The sequence below is a fragment of the Phalacrocorax carbo genome, chromosome 10 (assembly GCF_963921805.1).
Source record: "Phalacrocorax carbo chromosome 10, bPhaCar2.1, whole genome shotgun sequence".
NCBI lineage: Eukaryota > Metazoa > Chordata > Aves > Suliformes > Phalacrocoracidae > Phalacrocorax > Phalacrocorax carbo.
Window position 1 is genome coordinate 9,831,113 of NC_087522.1, and position 27,211 is coordinate 9,858,323.

The 27,211-nt window shown below is 43.3% G+C and overlaps 2 protein-coding genes and 1 long non-coding RNA gene across 3 annotated transcripts; 2 read left to right on the plus strand and 1 right to left on the minus strand.

Moving 5' to 3' along the window:
- Nucleotides 1-225: 225 nt before the first annotated feature.
- On the minus strand, nucleotides 226-3,304 carry LOC135315193 (uncharacterized). Its single transcript, XR_010374635.1, has 3 exons — nucleotides 2,819-3,304; nucleotides 2,550-2,728; nucleotides 226-794 (listed from the first exon to the last, which is right to left on the minus strand). It is a non-coding gene; the product is annotated as an uncharacterized LOC135315193 (long non-coding RNA).
- Nucleotides 1,941-19,838, plus strand: TMC7 (transmembrane channel like 7). The gene is made up of 16 exons (XM_064461796.1): nucleotides 1,941-2,283; nucleotides 2,514-2,751; nucleotides 5,385-5,533; nucleotides 5,881-6,048; nucleotides 6,186-6,271; nucleotides 6,810-6,955; nucleotides 7,518-7,665; nucleotides 9,142-9,312; nucleotides 11,859-12,016; nucleotides 12,858-12,975; nucleotides 13,533-13,630; nucleotides 13,916-14,099; nucleotides 15,533-15,663; nucleotides 15,913-16,068; nucleotides 17,344-17,422; nucleotides 18,613-19,838. Exons 1-16 carry the CDS (start codon nucleotides 2,214-2,216, stop codon nucleotides 18,670-18,672), a joined length of 2,160 nt encoding a protein of 719 aa, XP_064317866.1. The 5' UTR covers nucleotides 1,941-2,213; the 3' UTR covers nucleotides 18,673-19,838.
- Nucleotides 19,839-20,203: 365 nt separating this feature from the next.
- On the plus strand, nucleotides 20,204-25,641 carry COQ7 (coenzyme Q7, hydroxylase). Its single transcript, XM_064461797.1, has 6 exons — nucleotides 20,204-20,331; nucleotides 20,508-20,707; nucleotides 21,117-21,231; nucleotides 22,195-22,334; nucleotides 24,423-24,491; nucleotides 25,018-25,641. The coding sequence occupies exons 1-6, from the start codon at nucleotides 20,253-20,255 to the stop codon at nucleotides 25,093-25,095; spliced, it is 681 nt and encodes a 226-aa protein (XP_064317867.1). The 5' UTR covers nucleotides 20,204-20,252; the 3' UTR covers nucleotides 25,096-25,641.
- Nucleotides 25,642-27,211: the final 1,570 nt, after the last annotated feature.

A 27,211-nucleotide genomic window follows, 5' to 3' on the forward strand; every position in this document is an offset into this window, starting at 1 on the left:
GATCCATAAAATTCATTTAAACATTTTCAACTGCCTAAAAAGCATTCTCAACTGAAAAAAGAAAAAAAAAAAAAGAGAGAATAAACAATGTTGTTACAAGATTCCCAAGGAAGTCAATCTTGTTTCAATTCCTCCAATCTTTATGTAAATTTATTCTCACGGGGTCATTAACCCAAAACTTTTCTAGCACACAGAGTTTCAGAAGAAGTCGAATTAATCAGCAAGTGTATTACCTTTCTTCTTTTATTCTTAGTGGTAAGAAAAGGAACATAAATATAAAGCAAAACTGACACCCCATACAACACCCCTTGGGAAGTCTTACACCACAAGTATTCCTATTTAGGGCAGACCCGGCCCTGCTCTGTGTTCACAGCTGAACACAAAAATAGCCCACGCTTGGTTGGCTTCAAGGGAAGAATAAAAGGGGGTACTGGTGGTGCAATACGCATTCATATCCGGCATATGAAATGCACACTTAGCACGAATCTGAACTAATACTGAATGATTTTTCAGGAATGCTACTGAGGGGGTTTGATTTCCATCTCCTGAATCTTCAGGAATGATCCGCTGGAATTTGTTCAAATGAAGCCCATGAAACACGATGCTCAACCAAGGAACCAAAACCATGCATGTAATGGGCTTCACTGAGGTACCCAGCTCTGTTACAAACAAGCCGATCCCACGTGCTCTCAAGCTGAAGCACAGCTCAGCTTCTCGGGAGGGCAGCAGACAGCCATGCAGCATCAGCCTTTGCTGTACAGAAAATCCCACCTAGGAAGAATCATCCTGGAGATCTGTGAAAAGAAGAAGGGGAAAAAACAATAGGCTTGAATTCCTGCCCACTTGTATGAGCCTCCAGAGTGACCTATCAAAGGATGAGGGCATGTTATAGCTTATTCTCATGGAAAAATAGCTAAAAAATATATTAGTTGTATTATAGACCAACCTACCAGCATGAAGGCAAGAACACCTACAAAGCTCAACATAAACAGTGCTTTGTTGTTGATGATTTTTTTAAAAGCAGTTCAGTGGAATTACTTTTAAAAGTACTTCAGAAAGCAGATGAGAAATGTTCAGAAAAATTTGATTATTAACCAGTAAAATACAGTAAGAAATGGTAGAAATGCTTTTTCCCCCCACGTGTAATATGGTTGAAACTATAGGAGGTTTCATTTTCTTTTTCATCACACCAGCTGTTTTTGTCACACCAAAGGCAAGAATTATTCCAAGAAATAAGTATCTCAGGGATGTTTACTACAAATTAACACAAAAGCCACCCTCACTGTCAGATGGAAAGAGACATCCAAGCATCTACTGACTTTGTTTGCTCCAGTTCATACTCAGTTTTCACATTCATGGGTGAAGCTCTATTGTTTCCATCACAGCCCACGTCACTGGATCTGATCACTCAGAACAAGCTAGGGAGTTTGGGCCCGCGACTTAACGGGAGTTGACCAACCATCTGAGTTTGCAAGAAGTTTTTACAACACTCAACAGCAGCACTGACATTTAATAGTAACAGAAGACACCGAAAAAAAGTCTGTTTCTACGCCCAGTGTCTGTGAGGGACACTCGGCAGCTGGGACACCCCACCGCCCTGCACCTGAGGTGCTGAGGCCTTGCCTCATTCTAAGGGAGCGGGTGCTCTGCTAGCAGCATTTGCATCCTGCTGTCTTTCTTCACGGTATTTTTAAAGCAAGCCCTGCCTGGGCAAGGGGAATAAAAAGACCCTGCTGTACCCAAACCTGACACCTTTATGTTAAACCTACGAGTTTAAGGAAACAAAGCGATGGCATGGAGGGCGGGGGCCCAGGTCTAAAGAGGGGGTGCTCGGCGCAGGAGGGAGCGGGCCCTGCGCACATCCGCCCCTCGCCTTAGCCGCTCCCCTAGCAGCGGAGCGACACACGCCGCGCCCCCGGGCAGCCCCGCACCCTCTCCGCGCTGGGCCGGGGACTGCGGTGAGGGCCCGACCCCCGCAGGAACCCCCCCGAGCCCTGCCTGCGGGGCCCCACCGCCCGCCGCCGGCGGGGAGGGCGGGCGCCCCCTGCGGGCGAGGCGCCCCGGGGAAGGCGGCCCCAGCGGGGAGCCTCGCCCCCGCCCCGCCAGCGGCTCCGGCTCTCCGCCGCCGGCAGCCGCCACCCCACCACTCTGCCGGCTCCGTAACGCCCGGAAACGGCAGCAGGGACGCCGGGCCGGGGCTCCCCCACGCAGACATGAGCGGGCTCGGGGCCGCCGCGGAGCCGCCGGGCGGCAGGAGCAGGAGCAGCAGCAGCAGCGGCGACGGTAAGGGCGGGGGGCGGCAGGTACCGAACGCCGCGGGGAGAGAGGACCCACGGGTGGGCGCCGGCGGCTCCGGCAGGTGGCGGGAGGGACGCGAGGGAGCGGCGTCGCCCCCGCCTCGCCCCCCTCGGCGCTGCGCGGTCGCTGGGGGCGGCCGTGGCGGGGCGCCCGGCGGGGGGGCCATGTTGTGGGGAGCCCCGCTCCGCAGCCCCTGTGCTTCCTCCCTCTCGCAGAGGTGTTTCTTCCTGAGGAGGCGCGCGGCGCCGCACCTGTGGATTTCCTGCAGGAGCTGCCCAGCTACCAGACGGCGCTGCGGCGCCGCGGGGGCGGCCAGGAGCGGCGGGCGGCCCCGCAGGGCCCGGCGGAGCTCCGCGCTCTGGAGGCCCTGGGCCTGAAGCAAGAGAGAGACGAGACGGCTGATCGCCCTGCGAGGGAATACCCCCTGACCCTGGCGGAAAAGAAGCGATTAAGGTTAATCTTTACACGTGTGGGGTTCCCCCCTCCCCTTTTTTTTTTTTTTTTTTTTAAATAAAATTACCTTTTCCTAGACACAGGTGCAGTGGAAGGCTGAAGCAGAAGTGGGTTAATCTGTATCCGTTTCACCCTGTGGCATGTGGTTTTGACAAGAAGTTGTGCAGGTTCTCGCGGCAGGCTCCCTCCGGCACCTCCAGCTGCGGGAGCGTGGCCGGGAGCTGTCAGTGGCATGGGGGGCGGCTGACTGGGGTCAGCCACAGGTTGAACTGGAGGAAAGGAGTCAAAACTGGGAATTACTTGGAGCAGTCAAACGGGTTTCTCACTGCCTTCCTTTTTTTTTTTGCCTCAGGGTTTTGTGCTTTTAAGGGTCACTGTGGATTATCTGTCGTCAGCAACCCCCTTGTGCTATTCGACTGCTGCTGTTCTTGAGTCTTCTCACCAGTTCTTCTATATACCTCGTGCTGTCTCTGGTGTGGCTTAGTACAGGTGGAAAGAAGCTTTCCAGGATCTTGCCTCCCCACCCCACCCCTCATATCCGTGTTTAAATGACTCTCTGCTGTGAGCTGTAGGCAGTTTCCGTCCCTCTGGTGGCAACCCCCAGCAGGGAGGGGATTGCAGAGAGCATGCTTTGCCCTGCCGGTGTTTCTCTGCTTGTTGTCTCATGTCTTACTGCTAGGCTGAAAGCATCTCTGAGGACAGAGGATACAGTATGTGTTTTCACATTGTCAGGCACCAGCTGCACCTTTAAATCAGGTACTTCGTAGTTGTGGTTATGAACCAGGAGAGAGGTGAAAGTACGATTAATGCCTGGTGCTCCACTGAGAGAGTGAGTTACTCGATTGCAAGGGCAGTGGGAAATGAGTTACAGCCTGACCCTGGAGTTAGGTTTAACCCTACAGCCTGTACACATGGAACAGCAGAAGATTTGGGTCATGGTAAGGGAAGGTGCTTGAACAATGAATATTTATTTGAAGTTGGGTGTCTAAAGCTCAGTTTTTCAAGAAAAAGGAACTGCAGTCCTGTGGCCATGGTGTGTGTTAAGAACAGAGTTGGGGTGTCCCAAGCTTGTAAACATTCTAGTGCTGAGAGATTCTAGTGGGGCTTCTTGGCACTTTTATGGATCAGTAAGCTGTGTGTATTGTGCAGCTGCCAACACAAAATGCTTTATATTAATGTCCTGAAAGCTAAACACTCAACTTCTGTAACACAGATGAATATGCAGCCCACGCCTCTATTTAAAATGCAGACCAAACATGGGCCAGATAGTTTTCCAAAGTGTCTGTTTAAAACACTACGTGCTGCAGCCTGCAGTTTCCACAAAATGAAGCCTTTAGAGAGTAGCTGTATGTACAGTTAGAGATGAAGTCATCTGCTGCTGGTTTGATTGTTGCATATAGGGTTTAATTCAGCTTCCTGCCAAAATGATTTTACTTTCAGCTGAGAAGGATATGGAAGCTTTGTCAATGTACAGCATGCATGGCAGTGGGGTGGCGTGGCAGTGAGTCGCTTAGGCACTTTAGGGTTCTGTACAAAGTATTTTGAAATTGAGACTGTTGTCTTCCACTCTAGCTCATGGTGTCCTCATGGCTATTTAACTGCTGCCCTTCTTTGGTGGCATCAGAGACTGGAAAAGCATTTGCTGCATGGAAGTCAATCTTCAAGCTATGTTTCTGAGAAGTTTTGTCTGTTTTTAAGGTTTTTTTAAAATGGAATGCAAACTCTAAGCCACTCAGAGTTCTCATTGATGCTGTTGCTAACTGTGCAGCAATTTTTAAAAGGCAAATATATGCAGATAGTGTGAAAATCTATAAGTGAGAAGTGATTAAAAATTATAGACAGTTTGTGGCACATCCTCAGTGTTTGTTTGCAGCTTATTATTAGAATAGTACACCCCCACACATGCTGGCAAAGAAATATGTTCTCAAGTTCATTGAGTTGGCACTTTCCAGTGAATTTGCTGTAAAAACAAATAATGAAAAATGAATAATGACATTTGTTTTCTATTATGTACTGGCATGTGATATAAAAGTTATAATTGTAAAATCTAAATGGGATATTTAAGCCTCTTTATAGCTCTCCCTATTTCTTTTACTTTTTTTTCTCACAATATATTTTGACATTTCATTCTAAGATCTGTGAATTTTCTACAAGAAAATAATTTTCTATTTTGAACAGCTGCATTTATAACATTGAAAGAGGAAAGCTAAATATTTTAGAGAAATTTTTTAAAAGCCTCTTGGTGAAGATGCTCTGGTCAGAAGTTTTGAGGAAAGAATCTTCTTTTCCTCTTCCAGCGATTTATAAATATGAAATCATTAATGGCAACTTCCCTGAGATCCCACCGGCAAGTTCAGCTACATGTTTTTTCTGTGTTGTGCTATTGTCAATTGAATATTTTTTTTTTCCAAGAGAGGCAAATGTTCTCTGTGAGATGACATGCTACCTTTGAATTAACTTGATGTCACAGTTACCAGGAGGAGCAGGTAGGGACAGCTAGCGTGTGTTACTCCAACTTTTAGCACTGTGCTATCCCTCTGAAGGCTGCAGGCAGGCTCCATTGTGCCAGGCCCTTGCTACATGTAGTGAAAAAGTATTTCATATGCTCAGTAACTGTATTTCCTGATTCTTAGGGACTGTCTGCAGGCAGACATAAAATACTCACCTGGATGGAAACTGTGGAGTAGAACTCGCAGTAAGTCATTGAAAAAAGTCTTCAATGAAGTCAAGGAGTTGTCATCTTACCTGGAGCTTTGGCGACATGATATTCACAGCATAGAAGGTATTTACTGTCTTATGTCAATTTCTCCTCTTTCAAGTTGCTTCTGTTATTGGTAGTTTTAGGTGTGTGAGTGTAGTTTCAGATGTAACTGTGTATGTTTAAGAGGTTACCTGCTTCCTTTATTATTGCCGATGTAAAATCCACAATGGCATAGAAGGAAATACATTGGAGGAAATTATTAAAAAGTCACATTTCTATTTCAGTTATATTGCTAAAAGCCTGCAGCAGAAAACTAGCTTTAGTAACGTTTCATTGGTTAACACAATGTAACTGAAATGATTATCTGATCATTCTGTATTTTCGATGATATCATCTTAATTATTGGCACATGTTTCTTTTTTTCTCAGGGAAATTTGGTACTGGCATCCAGTCATACTTCTGCTTCCTGCGTTTTCTGGTCCTGCTGAATTTTACAATTTTTATCCTGATGTTCAGTTTTGTTACCCTTCCCACCATCATTTCTAATTATGGAATATTCAACAGTAGCTTTGCTAAAATTCCTCCAAAGAACATAGGTAAACTTCTTCTCTATGTACTGCTGTTGTTTGTAAGATTCCCTCTTTCCATCAGCTTCTCCTCCACCTCCCAGGACAAAAAAAATGTTGTGTTTTTTTTTTTAAATAATTCTTTTTCCCTGCCTTTCTTTTGGCAGAGCCTCACTGCACAGTTTATAAACCCAGTGCTGATAAGGGACTTGTTTACTTCTATGCTTACCTCAAAGATTTGCTCAGTGGCACTGTAAGTAATTAGATTTTTTAAATTAACTTTCTGTGTCTCGCATAACATGTAAAATGTGAAAACATTTTACTTGAGGAATGAAGCTTTGCTAATTTTGAAAGGTGGTAAGGCCTATGCATGACTGGGGTAAAATTAGCCTTTATCCTTTATCTGTGAGAAGGAGAGTTCCCAAACTGGCTTTTACTGAGCATCCACAAGGCCTGGTTGGCCACGTGCTGCAGCCTGTGTCTCTCCTCCCCAGCTGGTAAATGTTACGTATTCTGGAGCATGCTGCCTATTGTGCTCTCTATGTAGGGTCTCAGTGTCCTTGTCATAGAGCTCTTTGATTGGAGAGGGGAGGGATTTTAAGCATGTAGCATCTGCATTACGGTTTGATAGAGGCAGTGGCTGTATTTTAGGAGCTACAGACTGTTGTAGCTTGCTGGGGACCCCAATATTAAGTTTAAATTTACAAAATGATTGCTTGTTGCCAGGTTGGATTTAACTGGGCAGTTGCTGCTACTGTTTCAAATTCTATTTAAACTTCATGTTTTCACAGGGGTTCCTTGAAACGACAAGTTTGTTTTATGGATATTATACAATAGACACTGTGTGGCTCAGCATCCTGAGGTACAACTTGCCACTAGCATATCTGCTGGCTACATTTGCCTACCTTGCATTAAGTCTCCTCTGGATAATAAAAAGGTAAAGATGTTGGTATAGTTTATTTACTGCTACCTGTTGCACAATTTACATTGCATTCTTGCTTGTAGGGAACATGCCACATCCTAGAACTGTTTTATATGGAAATGGAGAATCTTTTGCTTGAGGATGCAGTGCCACAGCAGCATTTGTCTGTCTTTGGGAAAATGAGCCAGCAAAATAAAAATAAATAAATTTGATGTATTCGTTTTTCATATGTAAACTTACATATAAGTAAAAGACCCTCAACTATACAGTAGTTGTTGTTGGAGGATTTTATTTTGGGGTTTTTTGGTGTTTTTTTTTCTTCTGCCACCTCAGTTTCCTGAGCCAGCTCTTTGCAGTGTCAGAGAAGCAGTGGATGAGGTGAAAAGGTATGACTGTGGCTAAGCGCAGAGGGAAATGACCTGATAAGAAGCAAATGTCTGTCTGTCTGTGTCTGTGTATATGTGTCTTGCTTGAGGTGTGGTTTTTCTGTTTCATTTTCTGTGGATAAAATATGTTTTGTTTTCTGTGGATAAAATACATCTTTTCATGAATGAAGTAAAGTTGCATTTTTCTCTAGGTCCGTGGAAGGATTTAAACACAATTTGGTACACGCTGAAGATCCATTTCAGAGTTACTGTAACAAAATCTTTGCAGGCTGGGACTTCTGCATTACAGATCCAAATGCAGCACAGCTAAAACATCGCAGCTTGCGATATGAGCTCCAAGTGAGTAACTTTCATTTTTCTATGACTATGGTTTCATATAGCTTAGATGACTAAAAAAGAGGGGTATAATTCTGCCGATAACAGAAGAAGGATAAGAAGGATTGAAGTAGTTTATACTGGGGGCAGGGCAACCCACATCCTCTTGTATGCTTTTTAGGTAGCTAGAATTGTGGTGTGAGAAGGATCGGCACTGAGGATGGTGACCCTTCCCCCATCCACTGGGAACTGGAGCCAGCCTGTTAGCTGCTTGTCTTATCTCCCTCTTCCTCACACTCCAGTCCTGCTTCCTGTGTTAGTTTCTACATAATCCAACAGGAAAAGCTATCCCAGCTGTAGGCAAAACCCTTGTACTGCCAGCAATTGGTTTGAGTATACTGGCTTGTAAGTCTGCAGTGTAGTAGGCAGTACTTTGGGGAGGAATAAAATTCAGATGGTACTCTTCATACAAGTGGAGAGCATTGTTGCAGTAAGAATATACTGGAAGTTTTTCACTAGCTGTCTTTGACACACATCCACATACAAAATGCTAATGCAGCTAATACATTTCCCAGATCATAAAACTCTCTGAAAAGAGAGTCTAAAAGGCTTTTGTGGTGAAACCAGTACCTTATTTTTGCTCTCTGTACCCTGGAAGCAGAGATTTGTGTAGTGAAACAATTACCTTTAAAAAGATACTTCCACTTCAAACCACAAAGCAGTAATTACAGATTTCATAAATTACAGTAAGTTGCTTTCTGCTCTAGTAAAGTTTACAGTCACCTTTTTTCATCATATAACCAGAGCAACTGTCACTTAATACACTTTTGCCTCTAGAACTCACGCCTTAGAAAAACTTGCCGCTTAATATTACTGTTTGGTGGAAGTAAGTCCTCAGAATATACCTGGGTAATTTGTGTGTTTGCCTCAGTTAAAATGCCTTCACAGGCGATACTGTATTTTCACATCAGCTAAGGTGACTCATATCAAGTTTACGTGACAAGCTGCTCAAGACTGTACTTCCTGTCTGTGCCATCCCCCAGTTTTCCTTCACAAAGCGTAGGAGAAGGAAGTTTGAGCCATAGCAGTGAGGACTGGTTACTTGCCTGCAGGAGTAAGGAGATGAGTATGCTGATTTACCCGTTTCAGATTTTAGTGCCAAGCTATCTGAGATCAGTCTCTTACAATAAACAGACAAGTTGTCTTTCTGTCCTTAAGGAGATATGTTACTGATATGGTAGAGATAAGAGGATTACGAGACACTTGTCTTTGGCTACAGGGCTCTTGGCCTGCAGAGTCTGAGCACACTGGGGCTTCCTCTCCTGCACAGACCTGTTTGTGTTGATGAAAAGGCACTCTCATTTCAGTGTGCTTGGGCAGGCGGTGGAGTGACCCTCCTAAAACAGGCTATGGATTTGCACATACCAGAGGTAGAAGACATGGTGTCAAGTGTTGTATGCTGCAGCAGAAAACTACACATCCTTTTTCTTTTGTTTGTAGATGGACTTGGAGGAAGAAAGGCAGAGAAAAAAAATAGCTGACAGGACAATGAAAGAAAAGCTACGCATCTACTCTCTGAGAATATTTATAAATATAATTGTCTTTGCAGTTTTATCAGGATGTTTCTATTCTATTTATAAAGCAACTGTCTTCTCTCAAGAAAACTCCAGTGTAAGTATCAGCCATGACATTAGGACAGATTTAATTGGGGCTCATGATTACAGTAAGAGGAACTATTGTGAAAGAGTCAAGTATCTTTATATAGCACCTTTCATGCCAGGGATCTGAAAATACTTTCTACAGACCTAGAACTTTTTTGTAGAGGAGAGAGAGGAGGGTCAAGAAGCATGTGCAAAAAAACCCACAGGGATGTCTCCCTTTGATACAGAGGCTCCAGTATCATCTGCCTTGGAGCAGCTGACAGGAAAAGCAGCCTTCACTTCCCCTCCCATGTAACTGTTCTCACCTCACTGTGATCTGCTAGTTACAAGTGCTTGCATGTCTGGGCAGTGAACTGGCTCAGGGAGCTGATCTGATTAAAACAAACTTCATAGTGATCAGATTCTTGACCTGGTTCACTGTTGAACTGCAAAAATTAACAGCAAGGGAAGGGGAGAATAAAGATTATGATCTGTATTGTGGCTTGTTACAGCTGTGTGGGGAAACAGGAAGACTTTGAAAATGGAGCGCTTTGCAGAAGAAAAGGTTCTTGCATCAGTAGTGGAAAGAATCAGGTTGGGTGGGGTTGTTCCCCGCTGGCAGGACAAGCGGATGGGGAGAGCGGTTCAGAAGCAGAACAAGAGGAGACAACAGTTTCAACAGTTTTGCAACAGTAATTGACTTGTCTGTAGGACCACAGGGTTGAATTAGCCTGCCATGAATGGGGGCTGCACTTTTTCTCTCCCTCTATTCATTGGTGATGTGATAGGCACTGGCTTTGTATGAGGAATGTTGTGCTCGTGGTGGACCTACCTCTTCTGTAAACTGCCAGGATTGCAGAGAGAGATGCAGGAAATGAGGCCTAAAGAAGTGTTTGTCAGAGATATTGTTTGAGGGCAGAGAAAAAGGATAGCATAACACTGGACAATTTGAAAAAACAGCCTCACTTGCTCTCAGCTTTATGTATAAGGGTTGATATCTTGACCTTGCCTAAATGAGTAGGTAGAGGAACTTGTTAAGATTGTAGGAAAGTCAGGGGAGCTGCTTGGCACCAGTGCAAATAACTTGAAAAGTGTCTGCACTTTGACATAGGTGTAAAAGCTAGTAGCTGTAGTGCTGACTTAGGCAACATAGTCAGCCACAAGCCTTGGTGAGATGAGCCTCTTCAAACAGAAGCTTTGGGGAAGCACTAAAATACTAGTACCTGGAGGGAGGGAGTTACTGGTGAAGGGAGCAGCTTTGAATACTGTCTCTCACAGTATCCGCCTGGACAAAATATCCAGCACACAGCTGGATAAACACATAATGCAGTGGGTGAGCAATTGGCTGGTGGGTCAGGCTCAAAAGGTTATATAAATGGGGTTCCATCGGGTTGGTGCCAGTCACTACTGGGGTTCTGCAGGGATCCATCTTAGGGCCAGTACTTTTAAATGTTTTCTTAAATGACTTGGATGCAGGACTGGAAGGAATACTAATTAGGTTTGCTGATGACACAAAATTGGGAGGAGCCGTTGACACTCTCGATGGCAGAGAGGCCCTGCAGAGAGATCTAGGCAAATTAGAGAGCTGGGCAATCATCAACCGTATGAAGTTTAACAAGGGCAAGTGCCAGAATTTACACCTGGGGCACGGCAACCCTGGATGTACATACAGACCGGGGAACGAGAGGCTGGAAAGCAGCTCTGCAGAGAGGGACCTGGGGGATCTGGTTGATGGCAAGCTGAACATGAGCCAGCAGTGTGCCCTGGCAGCCAAGAGGGCCAACCGAGTCTTGAGGTGCACCAAGCTCTGCATTGCAGCCAGTCAAGAGCAGTGATCATCGCACCCTACTCTGCACTGGTGGAGCCTCACCTTGAGTACTGTGTGTAGTTTTGGGTGCCACAGTACGTTAAGGATACAAAGCCCCTAGAGAGTGTCCAGAGGAGGGCCACGAAATTGGTGAAGGATTTAGAGGGGAAGCTGTATGAGGACTGGCTAAAGTCCCTTGGTTTTTCAGCCTGGAGGAGACTGAGGGGAGATCCCATTGTGGTCTGCAGCTTCCTCACAAGGGGAGGAGGAGGGTCAGGCGCTGATCTCTTCTCTCTGATGACCAATGACAGGACCCGAGGGAATGGCAGGAAGATGTGCCGGGGAGGTTTAGGTTGGATATTAGGAAAAGGTTCTTCACCCAGAGGGTGGTGGAGCACTGCAATAGGCTCCCCAGGGAGGCAGTCATGGCACCAAGCCTGATGCTATTCAAGAAGCACTTCGACAACGCCCTCAGACACATGGTGTGAATTTTGGGGTTGCCCTGTACATGGACAGGAGTTGGACTCGATGACCCTTGTGGGTCCCTTCCAGCTCAGAACATTCTATGATTCTATGAAAGCAAGGCTGTAGCAGGAAACTGCAGAGATAGATAGTAGCGGTCTGGCTTGTAGTTCCAAATGGAGGATGAAGACAGAGTAGAAGATGCTCTCTGAATCCTGGACAAGAGCAGCTGGTGGGTAGCTGGAGAGAGCACATTAGGAAGTTGTGTTTCTCTGAGTATTATCTTTCTCTCATCTCTTCTTGTACAGGGTGTCAGCAATATGAACTTCCAGGCTAATCTCTTAGTGCAGTATTTGCCTTCCATAGTGATCACGTTGGCCAACTTCATTGCTCCTCAGATCTTCTCATTTCTGATCAAATTTGAAGATTATTCACCAGCCTTTGAAATCAGGCTGACACTCATGAGGTAAAGATGTTTTTGTTGTGGCCTTGGATGTTTCAACAAGTTGTTCTTCATAGGCTGTAAGTGTTGTAAACGTTGAAATATCAAGAAGCAGAGAGGATGGACTCTGCACTGGAGGCCCTGGGCACTGGAAGCCAAGCAGGCGTTGTTTGACTTATGCTTAGTTGGAAACTTCAGTTTTAAATCTGGAAACAATCTCCTATTTTGATGACAGTGCAGTGCAGTCATTTCAGTGTCCCAAGTTTTTCTCTCAGTCCGATTTAACTGTGTGATCTGGACATCTTCAACAACCTGAATAAATAGTCAGTGGAGAAGTTGTGGCTGCAGAGCTGTAGATTCACACTGCTTTGCACACACCAGTTTCTTGAATGAGCGAACGTGTGTGTACAGCAGTGACTGAAGCACGGCTTTGCAGTAAGATCTGGGTTGAAGCATCTGAACTGTGCAAGCCCCTGTGCTTTTTATTTCTGGTTTGGCTAAGTGCCTCTGAAGGCCGGAAGCCATGTGAGAGGGAAGTGCTGCACAGAGAGTTGTCACCTGGCCTCTCAAACTGTACTTCAGAGAATCGCAGCCCATTGCAGGGTCAAGATCTGCGAATGAAATGATCTCCCAACACCACTGAGGAAAGAAACAAGGGATTGTAGCCTAAAGCAAGGAAGGTGAAAAGCAATTTAACTTACTACTAAGGAAAGAAGTGTGTTTATTAAATTGCTGGTGGTTCCATTAAAGCTCTGTGTGACCCTTTTGTGTTTCGAGCCTTCCTTGGGCTTTTGTGGAAGTTGAGCCAGATGTTAGAATGGCTCTTTTTTGGCAGGTTTGGAATTGGGTTTTGCCTTTCTTCCAGGTGTATCTTTGTGCGGTTGGCCAATATCGGTGTTCTGTTGTTCTCTCTGTGGAGTCAGATCTCCTACTGTGCCACTGACATGTGTAAAGCCTGTGGATACAATTACGAACTCTATCCTGTAAGCAGATTTATCTTGGTCTTTAATCATCTGAACTTGTGGATAGACATTTGTTTTCCATGAAACTTGCTTGTCCGGAGGTATTCAGAATCAGACCTAGAGTTGCTGTTCATGTTATGTGTCGTGCTGATTCTTACTGCTCAGTGCAAACCAGTACAGTTCTTATATGTATCTTTTGTTTATTTAAAGCTCTGGTTAGAGTAAGTCCAGTGGCAGATTTCTATTTAGCATAGACTTGCAGACTACCATGAAGATTGTTTGAGATAGCTCTGTTTCGGAGACAATTGTGTTACTGTCTTTTGCTCCAATAAGACAAATGGGCTTTCCTCAAAAAAAAACAAAAACAAAAAACCAACCAAAAACCACTAACCCACAAAACAAACAAGCAGCTTGCCATGGAAGCTCTGAAACACTTAAAATATTTTAGAAATGGGAGTTAATACAATTTGAACTTCATGTTGTTAACTAAGGGGTTTGTTGCTTTAGTGTTTGACAGATTCATTATTCACTTTTTAGTTAGATTCCTAATCTTTTCTTTTCCTGACTTGTTTTTATAGTGCTGGGAATCTGAAGTTGGGCAAGAAATGTATAAACTGATGATATTTGATTTTATTATAATTCTTGCTGTGACCCTCTTTGTAGATTTTCCTAGAAAGTAAGTATCTCTGCCTTTTTAGCATACTTTTGCAAATGACTTATGAAACCCATTTCTTTTTTCTGTTATTAATTCCCCATATTTCTAATCAGATTACCAGTTTTAAAATAAAACAAATATATTTCTGGTAGTTTTTTATACTTGTGTATTTTCTTTTTTTCTTCAGACATTTTTCTGTTATGTTGTCTAATGCTTAAATGCTAAATATCTGTGTGTTCCAATGTGTTAGAATTCAGCTAAGCTCTGTAACTTCAATTTAGAGCTAATGATGTTCTTTGGTTTTAGGTTGTTAGTTACTCATTGCAAGAGCAAGCCAGTTCAGTGGTGTGGATTGCAGGAATTTGGAATTTCTGACAATGTCCTGGAAATCATTTATGGGCAAACTATCTGCTGGATTGGAACCTTCTTTTCACCACTTCTCCCTGCAATAGCAACTGTAAAATACTTCATCATCTTTTATGTTAAAAAGGTAATGAAGGTTTATGGTGATTTCATGGTTTTAGCTGGGATAGAGACAATTTCCTTCACTGCAGCTGGCATCGTGCTGGCTTTGGACTTAGTATGAAAACAATGTTGATAGCACACCGATGTTTTGGTTGTTGGTGGGTAGTGCTTGTACTAGTCAAGGACTTTTCCAGCTTCCCATGCTTTGCCAGGTGCACAAGAAGCCGGGAGGGGGCACAGCCAAGAGAGTGGATTCAAACTGGCCAAAGGGATATTCCATATCATGTAACGTCATGCCCAGTATGTGTCCTGGGAGGGGCTGGCCGGGGGAGGGAGGCAGCAATCGTGGCTACGGGATGTGGTGGGTGTGGCTCAGGCAGGTGGTGAGCGGTTGTATCATTTGTGTTTCTGGTTTTTTCCCTTTTTCCCTTTCCTTTTTATTATATTATCATTATTGTTATCATAATCAATATTATTATAGTTATTATTTTATTATAATTATTAAACTGTTCTTATCTCAACCCACAAGTTTTTGGGTTGATTTTGTTTTTCTTTTGCTTTTCCGATTCTCTCCCCCATCCCACAGGGGTGGGGGGAGTGAGCAAGCAGCTGCGTGGTGTTTAGTTGCTGACTGGGGCTGAACCATGACAGGTGAACAAATAAAATTGAGCACCTCTGTGTGGCTCTTGTCATGTAGATATGCAGCTGATTTAAAACAACCCTAAAAACACCCACCCAATGATGAAGTGTACTGGAAATGATATACTGGTATTCCATTTTCTGTAGGGGTTTTTTTGCTTTTAAAAGGAGGTCGAATTTTGCTTTGAAATCAAGCAAAACAACATTTTAATAATTACCTCATCAATTATTTGTCTACTTTTCTGAAAAATAAAATATTTTTATGTAATAAAGATAGTTTATAACACTTCTCTACAATAAGCTGTTTACCAGCAACAGAGCTTAGAGTTTGGACAAGATTTTGCCAAGCTGCTAAAAATTTGGAAGCCAAACGGATAATCCAAGCTGGATTGGATGTTCAAGACATGGTTTCTGTGTATTAGAAGTTTTGCTCTATGACCAGACAGCTCCTTCTGTGCACCAAATTCGTGCTGATACTTTAGTTCTTACAAGGAGGGATGTATCCAGTGAAGATTGGGCAAATCAAAGTTAAAGGCTGTGCCTTGGATCATACACCAAATGACTGTGTCATTTGACTCTGTGCAAGTGTATGAGGCTCTCTGGATCAAATTCTTACCCAAAATAGGAGACGTTGACTTATACCAGAATGTAGAGTGTTCTTATCTTAGCCTTTTTCTGTCAGTGTACATGAAAGGAGGGATGATTATGTGGTAGCTGGTAGCATAATCAAGGATGGAAAATTCAGTTGGTGGGGAAAGTATACTTGGATGTACATATATAGATGTACCAGTAACAGTCTTGCTCACTTTCCCTCTTCAGGTCAGTTTGATACACACATGTAAACCTGTAGCTAGGCCTATCAGAGCATCACGTTCCAATTTTTTCTTCTTGGTGGTACTGTTGATTGGGCTCTTCTTGGCTTTTATTCCTTTGGGAATCAGCATAGCACAGTAAGTGACAATTTAACTCTATGAAGTTGACATTTGCTCTAAGGTTGTCAGTTCCCTAAAAACAGACGTGCAACTTTGGAATGATAAATTGGAATAAAATATGTTGTGTGTAATAAATTGATTTATTATTTAGTTAATATAAATAAAATTTACATTTTTAAAGGCAAAGGACATTTTTACCTCATGGGCTAAAAGGTGGTAGGCTTGTGTTTTGATACAGCATCTCCCTTCTGTTCTCTTCTTTGACAGTATCCCCTCCTCCAAGGCATGTGGGCCGTTCAGGAGTTTTAACACTTCATGGGCAGTTGTTGCAGATACAATACTTGGGTTTCCAACAGGTCTGCAGAAGGTCCTATATGGCATAGCATCAGAAGCCTTTGCAGTGCCTTTTTTTATGGTCATCTGGTGAGTACTGTGGAGAACTGATTCAGTCGTGCACCCACATGGTTCATTTCCTTCCATACTGAACTGAACCAAACAACTGTTAGACCAGATTTTTTTATCTGCTGTCAAAAGCATCAAAGCCCAAACCTTGGTTTAAAGAAAACAACAAAACAAACAAAAGCTCCAAACCAGTAATTTTGTAAGAAAAAAATCAATATAGAATCATAGAGTTTTTAAGGTTGGAGATCACCTCCAGAGATCATCTAATTCAACCCTCCTGTTCAAAGCAGGGTCAGATAGAGCAAGCGCTCAGGAATCGTGTCCAGTTGGGTTTTGAATATCTCCGAAGATGGAGACTCCACAATCTCTCTGGGCAACCTGTTCCAGTGTTTGGTCACCCTTGCAGTAAAAAGGGTTTTTCTTCTTATTTTTAAATTGAATTTTTTTTTTGTATTTCAGTTTAACCCAACTGTTTTCAGATCCTGGAGACTTTTTACCTGATACTTTCTACAACTTCTACTCTTGAGGAACCATGCAGTTTAGTTCAGACTCCACCCAGCCTTTTCTTCCATAATGCATTTGTGTTCTCCTGAACTGAACCTGTAATTGCATGCATGGGAAATATCAACTCCTCTTTTTTGTTTTGAAAGTTTTTTGTTTTTTTTTTACTTTATGATAAAGCGTTATAAGAGGCGGAGGATGACTGGCACTGCTACCCTACTACTTATTATCTGGAAAAGAAAATACAGGATTTATATAGGAATTTGTGCCATTCTAGTTCTTGCTGCTGCTCTTCTTCATTCAATGCACTGTGGATAACCCAGGTCACAGATTACATCTGGAATATGTGCGATAAGGAATGGCTGCAATACTGATCTGTGGCTGCTTCCCATAGTTACAAGCCCCAATGGGAGCAAAGAGTTACTCCAGTGCAACCTCATTAAACTCCATTTCTGAGGAGCAAAGCCCCGACACGTAGACCTAGAGCAGGGCAGGAACTGACAGTCTAGAGAGAGCTGTCAGAACACAACCTGTAATATCTGAACGTGGCCACGACTCTAAGTCCTCTAGCACTCTGTCCCTGCCTGCTGGTAGCACGTATATCTCCACAGATGCTTCTGAGCAGAGCTATGCCAAACCTACCCCAGCTGTATACTAATTATTTTTTTCCCCTCCAGCATCTTCACATCTGAAACAAATGCGCAAAGTGACAATTTCTCTAGCCTGTAACAGCCTTTTTCTGACTAATTCTGTTTTACATGATGCTAACATATAATGTTGGTTTGTTGTTTGTAGCCTCGTTATGTTCTATTTTATTGCCTTGGCTGGAGCACACAAACGGGTGGTTGATCAGCTGAGGGAACAACTGGTTATGGTAAGATTTAACCCACTTTTCTGTGCCCCTAAAGTTGTCTTTGTTGTGTGAGTGATTACTCACACAGAGCATGCAGAAGAACAACAGTTTTCATAGTCTTCTGATACTTGGTGTTTGCACAGGCAGTGAAGGATGTTTTACAAACTACACAGGAAAAATAACTGAAGCACTATAGTATTTCTTGGTCTAGTTGGTTTTGTTAGATATCAGCTGCAACTTCAGCAAGGTCTGGTTATATCAGGCAGCACACATGCATGAGTTTTGCCTCTGCAAAGTGGTGTCCCTGTTCTTCATCTGTTGTCTTGCTTAATCTACCCACCTGCATAGTTTTTTTTTTTCTGCCAAACAAGAACCTGAATCTTGTGGTTGCTGTCCTCTCCACCATCTTACACAACCCCCACCTTTATTTCCTTCTCTGCTCTCACAAACAGGCACCCAACTCCCTACCCTTCTCTCCTGGTCTGTCTGTCTACTTAATCAAGTCTGGTTTTATTCCTGAGCGCAGGTCCCGACACCGCTTGCAACAAGTACTCAAAGTGGAGCAAGTCACCACTAACTAGTCCTTTGGAGAACAGTCCCAGTGCAGACATGCTTGTTTGTGGCCATCAAAAGCTGCTGCTATGTTTGACAATGTTCATATACTATGGTCTGTCAGACCCTGCTCTAGTCAGAACCTAGCCTCACTAGTAACACTTCTTGCTTTCTTAGGAAATAGCCCATTTCTTGGTATGTGCTTCTTTTAGATTTGGCGTTTAACAACCCACCCTTAGGAAAACACTGCTGGGGAGAGACTTTTAGAGAGTAAGGGGTTCAGGAGGAAAAGCCTTAATACTTTTTCAAGGGTTCCCAAATCAGTTAGGAATTCTGAAAATCCTTGCGTGCTTTTTATTTTTGTTTGTTCACTGTTGTTAGGCTTCTTGGAAGTATGGTTTTAAGTTTTTTAGCTGTGTGAGATGTTATAACTAGGCTCAATGCAGAACTGTTAATATGTGACCTAACATGAGATAAATGAAGTCAAGACTATTGTAAACTTAAAGTTGTTCAGACAGTTGAGAGTGTGCTGGGAGCCACTAGTTAGAACACAATGTGGTGAGTGCATGTATTTATTTCTCATCAAGAAATGAGCTATTCACAGATAACTTGTACTACTTCTGTTCATCTAGAGTGTACTTTTTATTCTGTCTTACCAGGAGAGTCGTGATAAGCAGTTCCTAATCGGAAAGATAACAGAAGCTCAGACTCATCCTTGAAAACCACAAAAAGCTAGCAGACCTTTACTTCCTGAACCTCCCAGGACCACTAGATAAGAGTAGAAGCATCTGCAGCACCTAAAAACTGAGCAGCTGGCTGTTACCCTGGCACTGCGGTCTATGTAATGGACGCTTATGGTCTTAGCCTTCATTATGCTAGTGGACCTTAAAAGTTTCCAAGACTGGAAATTTAGCGAATTTATACTGTTAGACCTGTCCAAAAAAATCATATGGTAGGACACCTTGTTGCTGCTACAATTTCAGGGTTGTTGGCGTTTAAGTTCCTGTTTTTTCAGGGGTTTAGGTAAAATGTGATCAGAACTGAAACTCTATTTAAGAACTTTGTACTGTTTTTACAAATGATGGTTTAAGAATCTGAAAGGAAAGGTCTGGTTTTACATGCTTCCAACTCTGTTCTCTTTTAAAACCAAAGCAAAAGAGAGACATATGTCAGTATTTTGAAATAGTGCGTAGGAGAAGAAAATACAACATGGGTTTGAAATCAGTTTTCTAAATATTTTTAGAGAAGAGACTTTGATATTTATTTTGCTCTGAAATAGCGAATGCAGTTGAACACTGGATAACTTCACAAAGTGGTTCAGCGGTCTGATGATCAGCTCCACAGGCTGATGAAAGCTCTAAATAAACACTGGGAGCAGGAAGACACCACTGGTCTGGTCAACGAGTGGTGCAGGGCTGTAGCAGGGAAAGCCATTGCTTGGGTGCTGGTCTCGCTACTGTGGAGTAGCCTGTTGTGTTTTTTTTTTTTTAAATATGTTAAGGCATTATTACCTGTGGTTTATTTTTGTACAAACATCTTGACTACTGTTCTCTTTGTTCTAAAATGTGAATATTTGAAAGTTAGGTTTGGAAACAGAGCATTTAAAAACTTATGTGTCAGTACCCTTTAAATGTGTTTCTTCTCGCTTCAGTAAACTGATGGAGCTGTGTGACTCAGAGGGAACAGTCTTTCTAAGCAGACTACTATTTCCTTTATTTAAAGATTGTGCTTAATGATTTTTTCTACAGAATTGTTTATTACTTGAAATTTACCAGTAGCACACTATTAGTTAATACGTGAAAGACTATTCTTTTTATATAATGTTTTGGAATGTTTTCTGACTTTGTGTTACAGAAATTAACAGCCAATAAATTTTTTTTTTTTTTAATATAACGTCTGATGTTCTTAAAATTAGTTTGCTTTGACTTGGCACGGACCGGCCTTCGTGCAGTCTCCGCCGGTGCGCAAACGCCTTTCGGGGCCTAGGGCCTAGCGCCTCTCAGCTCTCCCCGCCGTGGGTCGCGGGGCCGGGGTCGGGGCCGGGGCGGCTGCCGGCGGTTCCCGCTACCGCTCGGCGGAGCGCCTTCCCGCCCCGCGCCTCAGGCGGTGGTCCCGCCCCCGTTCCCATGGCAGCCGGGGACGCGAGTCCTGACGGGCAGCTCCGTTCTCCAGTGCGGCGGCGCTGCGGAGCCAATCGGATTCGTGATAGGGCGGGACGGTGGCGGGAGGCGGGGCGGATCTGGTCCGCGGTGATGACGTTGCGGCGGTGCGACGTAGAGGAGGCGCTGGGGTCAGCGGGATGGAGGTGGCGGCGGCAGCCGTGGCTCCGGCTGTGCGCCGCTCTCTGGGGCAGCGCCGGCCCCTCTGCTGCGGGGCGGGTACGGGCTCGGCTCGGTTCCCGCGGCTGCCCCCTCCCCCGCCTGTCGGGACGGCGGCCGCGGGCCACACACCGCCGCCCCGGCCCGCCTCAGGCCGCACGGGCCCGCCCGCCTCGCATGGGGGTCGGGCGGCGGCGGCGGCGGCAGAGCTCGCGTCACCTTTGTGTCTCCGGCAGGTCTTCGGGGGAGCTGGCCGTTGCCCGCCGGCGGGGCGTCCCTCAGGCGGTGCAGTACGCGGGTGACTGTGGAGGGCATCAACAAGCCCGTCATAGACCGCATCATCAGGGTGGACCACGCCGGGGAGTATGGGGCAAATCGCATTTATGCGGGGCAGATGGCCGTCTTGGGCAGATCGAGCGTGGGACCGATTATCCAGGTTAAGGGACCGAAAAGCGACTGCTCTGCTTCTGGTTAATTTGCGTTTGATTAACAATGGTCGAATGAAGTGGCAAGATCTTGGCTTTCATAGTAAGATAGCTGTCCGTCTCTTTCTAAACACATTTAAACATGCAGGCCTATAAAGAGCGTTTCTTGGTAAGGGAGTTAGCAATACTACAATCGCGCTGTTGTCAAAAAACCTCTTATGTTGCAAGTGCTTTTATGTTGCCTATTTATAGCTATCTGCCCTTCTTTAATATTTCCTTTTTGTGATGTGAAAAGCATTACCTCTGCAGTCAAAGTGTGAGTGTCCTGAACTGATTTGGGTTTCTTTGTGTTTATTAGTTTTATTGGAAATGTTTAACTTTTCTGGTTTAATACCTTACTGTAATCTGGTTCTTTTGCAGCAAATGTGGAATCAAGAAAAAGACCACCTGAAAAAGTTCAATGAACTAATGGTTGCATACAGAGTTCGACCTACTGTTTTATTGCCTTTTTGGAATGTAGCAGGTTTTGTTTTAGGTGAGTCTATATTATAGAATCATAGAAAGGTTTGGGTTGGAAGGGACCTTTAGAGGTCACCTAGTCCAGCCCCCCTGCAGTGAGCAGGGACATCTTCAACTAGATCAGGTTGCTCAGAGCCCCGTCCAGCTTGACCTTGAATGTTTCCAGGGATGGTGCATCTACCACCTCTTTGGGCAACCTGTGCCAGTGTTTCACCACCCTCACTGTGAAAATTTTTTTCCTTATATCAAGTTTAAATCTACCCGCCTTTAGTTTAAAACTATTACCCGTTGTCCTGTCACAGCAGGCATTGCTAAAGGTATTGCCCCCATACTTCCTAGAGTCCCCCTTTAAATACTGGAAGGCTGCAATAAGGTCCCCCCACAGCCTTCTCCTCTCCAGGCTGAACAACCCCAACTCCCTCGGCCTGTGCTCATAGGAATGGTGCTCCAGCCCTTGGTTCATTTTTGTTGCCTCCTCTGGACGTGCTCCAACAGGTCCATGTCTTTCCTGTGCTGAGGGCTCCAGAGCTGGACATGGCACTCCAGGTGGGGTCTCACCAGAGTAAAGAGGCAGAATCTCCTCCCCTGACCTGCTGGCCACGCTGCTTTTGATGCAGCCCAGGATACAGTTGGCTTTCTGGGCTGCAAGCACACATTGTTGGCTCGTGTCCAGCCTTTTGTTCACCAGTACCCCCAGGTCCTTCTCTGCAGGGCTGCTTTCAATCTTTTCATCCCCCAGCCTGTATTGATATTGGGGGTTGCCCTGACCCAGGTGTAGGGCCTTGCACTTGGCCTTTTTGAACCTTGTGAGGTTCTCACAGGACCACCTCTCCAGCTTGTCTAGGTTTCTCTGGATGACATCCAGTCCTTCTGGCATGTTTATTACTATTATTGTTGTTTTGAGAAGTCTTCAAATGTGTTAATTATTTGTATTGCATCAGATTTCATGGTTTGTATATCTTTGGTACTGCAATCACAGGGGCTGGAAGTGCTTTACTTGGGAAGAAAGGTGCAATGGCTTGCACGGTGGCAGTGGAAGAGAGCATATCAGATCACTACAATAGCCAGATCCGAACTCTTATGGAAGAGGATCCAGAGAAGTACAAAGAACTATTGCAGGTATTTAACTATGACTTCAAAAGTAATTTAAATACGTATTAGTTGAAATTAATTAATTAAAAGTAGTTTAATTGTCTAGTATGACTTTAGTCTTTTAAAATAATATTCTCATAGAATTTACAGTAGATCTTTTTGTTCTATCACTTAGAATGCTGAAGTCAACAGAGACTTTAAGATTCTTTTAAGTAAAAGGATGGGTTTTTTTTCCTTCAGCAGCGCTAGATTGATCAAGCACCAAAATTAAAATGTATGCTGGACTAGCTCCAGCATGCTCTCAGTAGTTCAGCATTTCCCTTTTACTTGGGAGAACTATGCTTGAATTTTGTTTACTTTTAATTGAAAGGAAGGGTTTAGAGGGGAAACAGACGATATGCTTGGGTAGTAACATTCTGCTTATACTGGATATGATTATGTAGTTAGAAAGAAGAGAATATTTCAGTTGGAAGGGACCTGCAACAATTATCTAGTCCAACTGCCTAACTGATTCAGGGCTGACCAAAAGTCAAAGCATGTTATTAAGGGCATGTCCCTCTAGGAAGCCTGTTCCAGTGTTTGACCACCCTCTGGGTAAAGAAGTTTTTCCTCATGTCCAGTCTAAACCTCCCCTGGCACAGCTTTGAACCATTCCCACGTGCCCTGTCACTGGACACCAGGGAGAAGATCTGAGCACCTCCCTCTCCACTTCCCCTCCTCAGGAGGCTGTAGAGAACAATGAGGTCGCCCCTCAGCCTCCTTTTCTCCAAACTAGACAAACCTACAGTCCTCAGCTACTCCTCATAGGGCGTTCCTTCCAGCACTTTCACCAGCTTTGTTGCCCTCCTCTGGATGCATTCAAGGACCTTCACATCCTTCTTAAATTGCAGGGCCCAGAACCACAGACAGTACTCAAGGTGAGGCTGCACCAACACTGAATACAGCGGGACAATCGCCTCTCTTGGCCGTCTGGTTATGCTGTGTTTGACACACCCCAGGATGGGGTTTGCCCTCTTGGCTGCCAGGGCTCCCTGCTGACTCACGTTGAGCCTGCTGCCTGCCAGCACTCCATTCGAGTTCTAGTCTTGAATACTGCTCAGAGCATGTAAGGAGCTAATGTTTGTTAGCTCTTCAAGAAAATTATTTCCTAAGTATTTTAGGCATCAAACTGGGACACATTCCTGTAGGGTGCTTGTGAGAGACTGATCTGTTTCAACATGCAGCACATCAAGCTCATTTGTGCTGTTTGGTGGGAGCTTATTTTATGGTCCACATGTTCGTTTCCAACATTGCTGACTATCGGTATGTTCAACTGTGCTTATTTTAACATGTAGCCACATGTAACAAGACTGTTTCTGTAACAGGAACAGTATCTGAAGTAACCCAGCTTTTGCTGACATGCACAAGGGAAACGCTGCCCCTGAAAATAAAGACTGTAAACTGAGAGGGGACAAAATAAAGAGAAAAAGCTAAGGAGCAAGGTTATTCATGGTGTCAATGTGAGGAGGACTAGCAATGAAATTGAAAGCAATGCGAGCCTGTTGGGCAGGGGCAGTACTTGGGTGTCTGTAAACTCTGAGCACTTCATTAAGCAATGCTAGCTATTTGCAGGCGTCTCAAGAGAAAATTCTTTAAACCTTTTGTCCCAGTTGAAAAATTAGAAGAGAAAAATCATGTCCTTTGGAGTATGCTAGAATGGACAAAAGCCCTGTTGGGTAACAGGGAAACACCCTTACTGATTATCTGGCGAGGCAGGGACCTTAAATTAATTATTTAAATTGTCAGAATAATTTGTATGTGTGAAACGAATTAGTGTTATGAGTTACTATGACTGTAGGTTATAGGTTTTCTTGAAACGGTGAAAAAGATAGTGATATATTAAACAGCAGCTTAGTGTTTAAAAACTTTTTTTGACAATATTAAAAGAACTTTAGGTTTGAGCAATGCTGTAAATAATTCACTTCTTGCTGAATTGGAGGTTCAGGTCTTTGAGAAGCTGTTTAGAGACCTGGGCCTCAGATGGTGCATGCAATGGTCAACAGCATATAATTTTGTATATGAGCTGCCTTGAGTTCTCTGCAAAATAAGCTTACTAATTGACGGCTACTTTTAAAGATAATAAAGCAATTTCGGGATGATGAACGGGAGCACCATGACATTGGGCTTGAGCATGATGCAGAAGCCGTAAGTACAGTGTTAACTAATTGGTACTGTTAGTGATGATGTTGATCTGATATTCTTCTCTTTCTTATCCAGTGACTGTGATGTAGTTCTTCATTTGGGAAATAGCAGATAAGGTGCTCAATATTCTTCCCCAAAGACAAATATAAGAAAACACTGCATATCATAGCTTTCATTTTTCTAGAACATAATTGAATCAACACACCATGTTAGTTAGTGTGAAATACAACTTCTGTGCTCCCTTGAATACTGTATGAGGAATGTGTGACTTTTCTCTTTTGGTTTATTTTTCTTCTCTTGACTTACATTTGTGGAGAAATGGAAACATTCTACAAAGTTGATAATTTTTAATTTAGCTTTCTCTAGGGTAGATTAGGCTACAAATACAGGTGGTTTTGGTGGGGTGTTTTTTGTGCTTTTGCTTGTTTTGTTTTAGTTTTTTTAGATAATTCTTACTATTCCTTACCACAATCTGGTTCAAACAAAATACTTCATTAGAAGCATTGATCTCTCATTCTTTGTTTTACAGGCACCAGCTTACATGGTTTTGAAGACGGCTATACAAATTGGATGCAAAGCTGCAATATTTTTATCAGAAAGAATTTAGTGATTTTTTTTTTTCCCCCATAATGTCTGTAGCAATAAACTGGGACACAGAAGTGTATGGAAATTGCAGAAGACTAATAGTTATTTTATTCAGCCTTTTAAAGATTTTCTTCACTAAGCATCTGATACAGCCAGCCTTTTTCACATTGAGTACCTGTTTAAAAAGTGTCTATATGAAGTCAGTTGAGCTAAATGTGAATAACGATGGCAGAATTGGGGCCGTATGAGCTAAACCTCCTTATTCAGAGACTGTTCACAAGGTGGCAGCAAAATATGTATGTATATACATGATATATATATACATAGTGTGTATATATACATATACGTATATGAACATATAATATGTATACACACAAAATACATTCTCTGGTGCCTTCAAATTTATATGTACTTGAAATAAGCTAGAGCTCATGAGCTCATTTTAAAATGGTTAATACTGACTAAGTAGGATATTTCTGAGTTCTATTTTCAGGGTATGTAAATGAAGTACTAGTAAGTATTTCTTTTCAGTCTGTCTTCAATAAAGATTGGTATTATAAGACTTTCATTTGAAGACTTGGTTGCGGTTTTTTGAGCCTGAAAAAAAAAAACCCAATTTTGAATTCCTAATTTAAGTAGTTTTCTTCCTTTGATTTTTTTTTTTTTTTTTTTTTGGTCCTGAATGTGTGTGTAAGGAATGGGTCTCTGATATAAAGCAGGTGCAGAGAGCAACTTGGAGCACCTGTGGGATTGCACTTAACATTCTGTTAGAGCTTTCAAGTTTATCTTGCTTTGCTTCTAGTCTTCAGTGGCTCTCAAAGAGAGACGCTCTTGCTTTCTCAGTGTTCAGTTTCCCTATGCTTTCTAGTGACAGCCTGGCATGGGGCGATAAAAATAAGACAAAGTTGTGCATGTCTGTGCTGTTAAATACTAACCCAAGGTGATGAAAATACAGCAATGGACTTAGTGTGTTTTAAACTGGTAGGGATGAAAGAGACTTCTCGCAAGATTGTATCTTTTGCTCTTTAAGTCTTAAGAACTTCCTGACTATTCTATTCTTTTCCTGTTCCATCGTTATGCGAATAGGTCAGCTTTCCAAATGCATATGAATTACACAGAAGATGCTGGTATCTTGAAACAAATAATTTAGTCTCTGTAAGAGACTTCCCTTTTAGAGCTGAGAAGCACGATCCCTTGATATTATGTGGCAAGGCAGGGAATACGAATAATATTGCAGGTCACATAGAAAGTGCAGATCCGTGCTTTTCCCCTTCTATCCTTTTTCTAAAACTTTGGGGAGACGCAGGTTGTTTAACTGCCATAAGCTAACTTTTGTTTCCCAAATTTAGGTTTTCAAATTTCTACAGGTTTGTGGTTTTTGCTTTGGTGGTTTGGGGTTTTTTTGGCCATTTTGTTTTTTTTTCTTAATAGCTACGTTTGACAGATCTGGTAGGAGAATTTGTTGCATCTGATTGTCTGGTTAAAAACTATGATGTATTAGAAGTCAGTATTTCTTAGCCCAGGCAATGGGGTATAACTAATCGAACAGGTCAGCTATGGATGTGGGCTGTAATGGATATAAACCTAGTTGAAAATGAAAGAATTGGAAACGAGGAAATAAACCAGTTGCAAGTGTTGCCCATTACTGTCATTAGGAATGGGGCTGCCAGTGCCAACCTTGACTTTTACCTTACACAGCAAAATTGTGCAGTTATATTGAGGCGGGTTAAGCAATCTGATGAATTTTGCTGTGTGCTGGTTCCAGTTCTGTTGTGCTGGCCAAATGCTGTGTACTGACTCTGTGGCTATTTTGGGACCAGAGGAGCATAAGAAGCATGGAGTTGCCAGCAGGAATCAAAGACCTGTGGGAGCATCTCAAAGCATCTCAAATCCAAGCATCTGGGAGCTTGGTAAGGCTTCAGGCAGCCTTTCATCCAGGTACATCTGACTCCTATTTTTTAATAGTTCTTTTTAGTGTTTGTAGGAACTGATTGTTGTGCAATTTGACATGAAAGACTTCTTAAAGAGGATTATTTTCCTTTTTTTTTTTTTGTGAAGGAGCTTAGGCTGAAGGTTAAATCTTAATGTAGAAATTCCTGTTCTGTATGATTTATTATGACTGACACTTTGTACATTCT

Coding starts and splice junctions, on each gene's coding strand:
- TMC7 (XM_064461796.1), top strand. CDS start 2,214: ATGAGCGGGCTCGGGGCCGCCGCGGAGCCGCCGGGCGGCAGGAGCAGG. Junction 6,049..6,185: donor AATTCCTCCAAAGAACATAG/GTAAACTTCTTC, acceptor TTCTTTTGGCAG/AGCCTCACTGCACAGTTTAT. Junction 12,976..13,532: donor ACAATTACGAACTCTATCCT/GTAAGCAGATTT, acceptor TTGTTTTTATAG/TGCTGGGAATCTGAAGTTGG.
- COQ7 (XM_064461797.1), top strand. CDS start 20,253: ATGGAGGTGGCGGCGGCAGCCGTGGCTCCGGCTGTGCGCCGCTCTCTG. Junction 22,335..24,422: donor AGTACAAAGAACTATTGCAG/GTATTTAACTAT, acceptor CTACTTTTAAAG/ATAATAAAGCAATTTCGGGA. Junction 24,492..25,017: donor TTGAGCATGATGCAGAAGCC/GTAAGTACAGTG, acceptor TTTGTTTTACAG/GCACCAGCTTACATGGTTTT.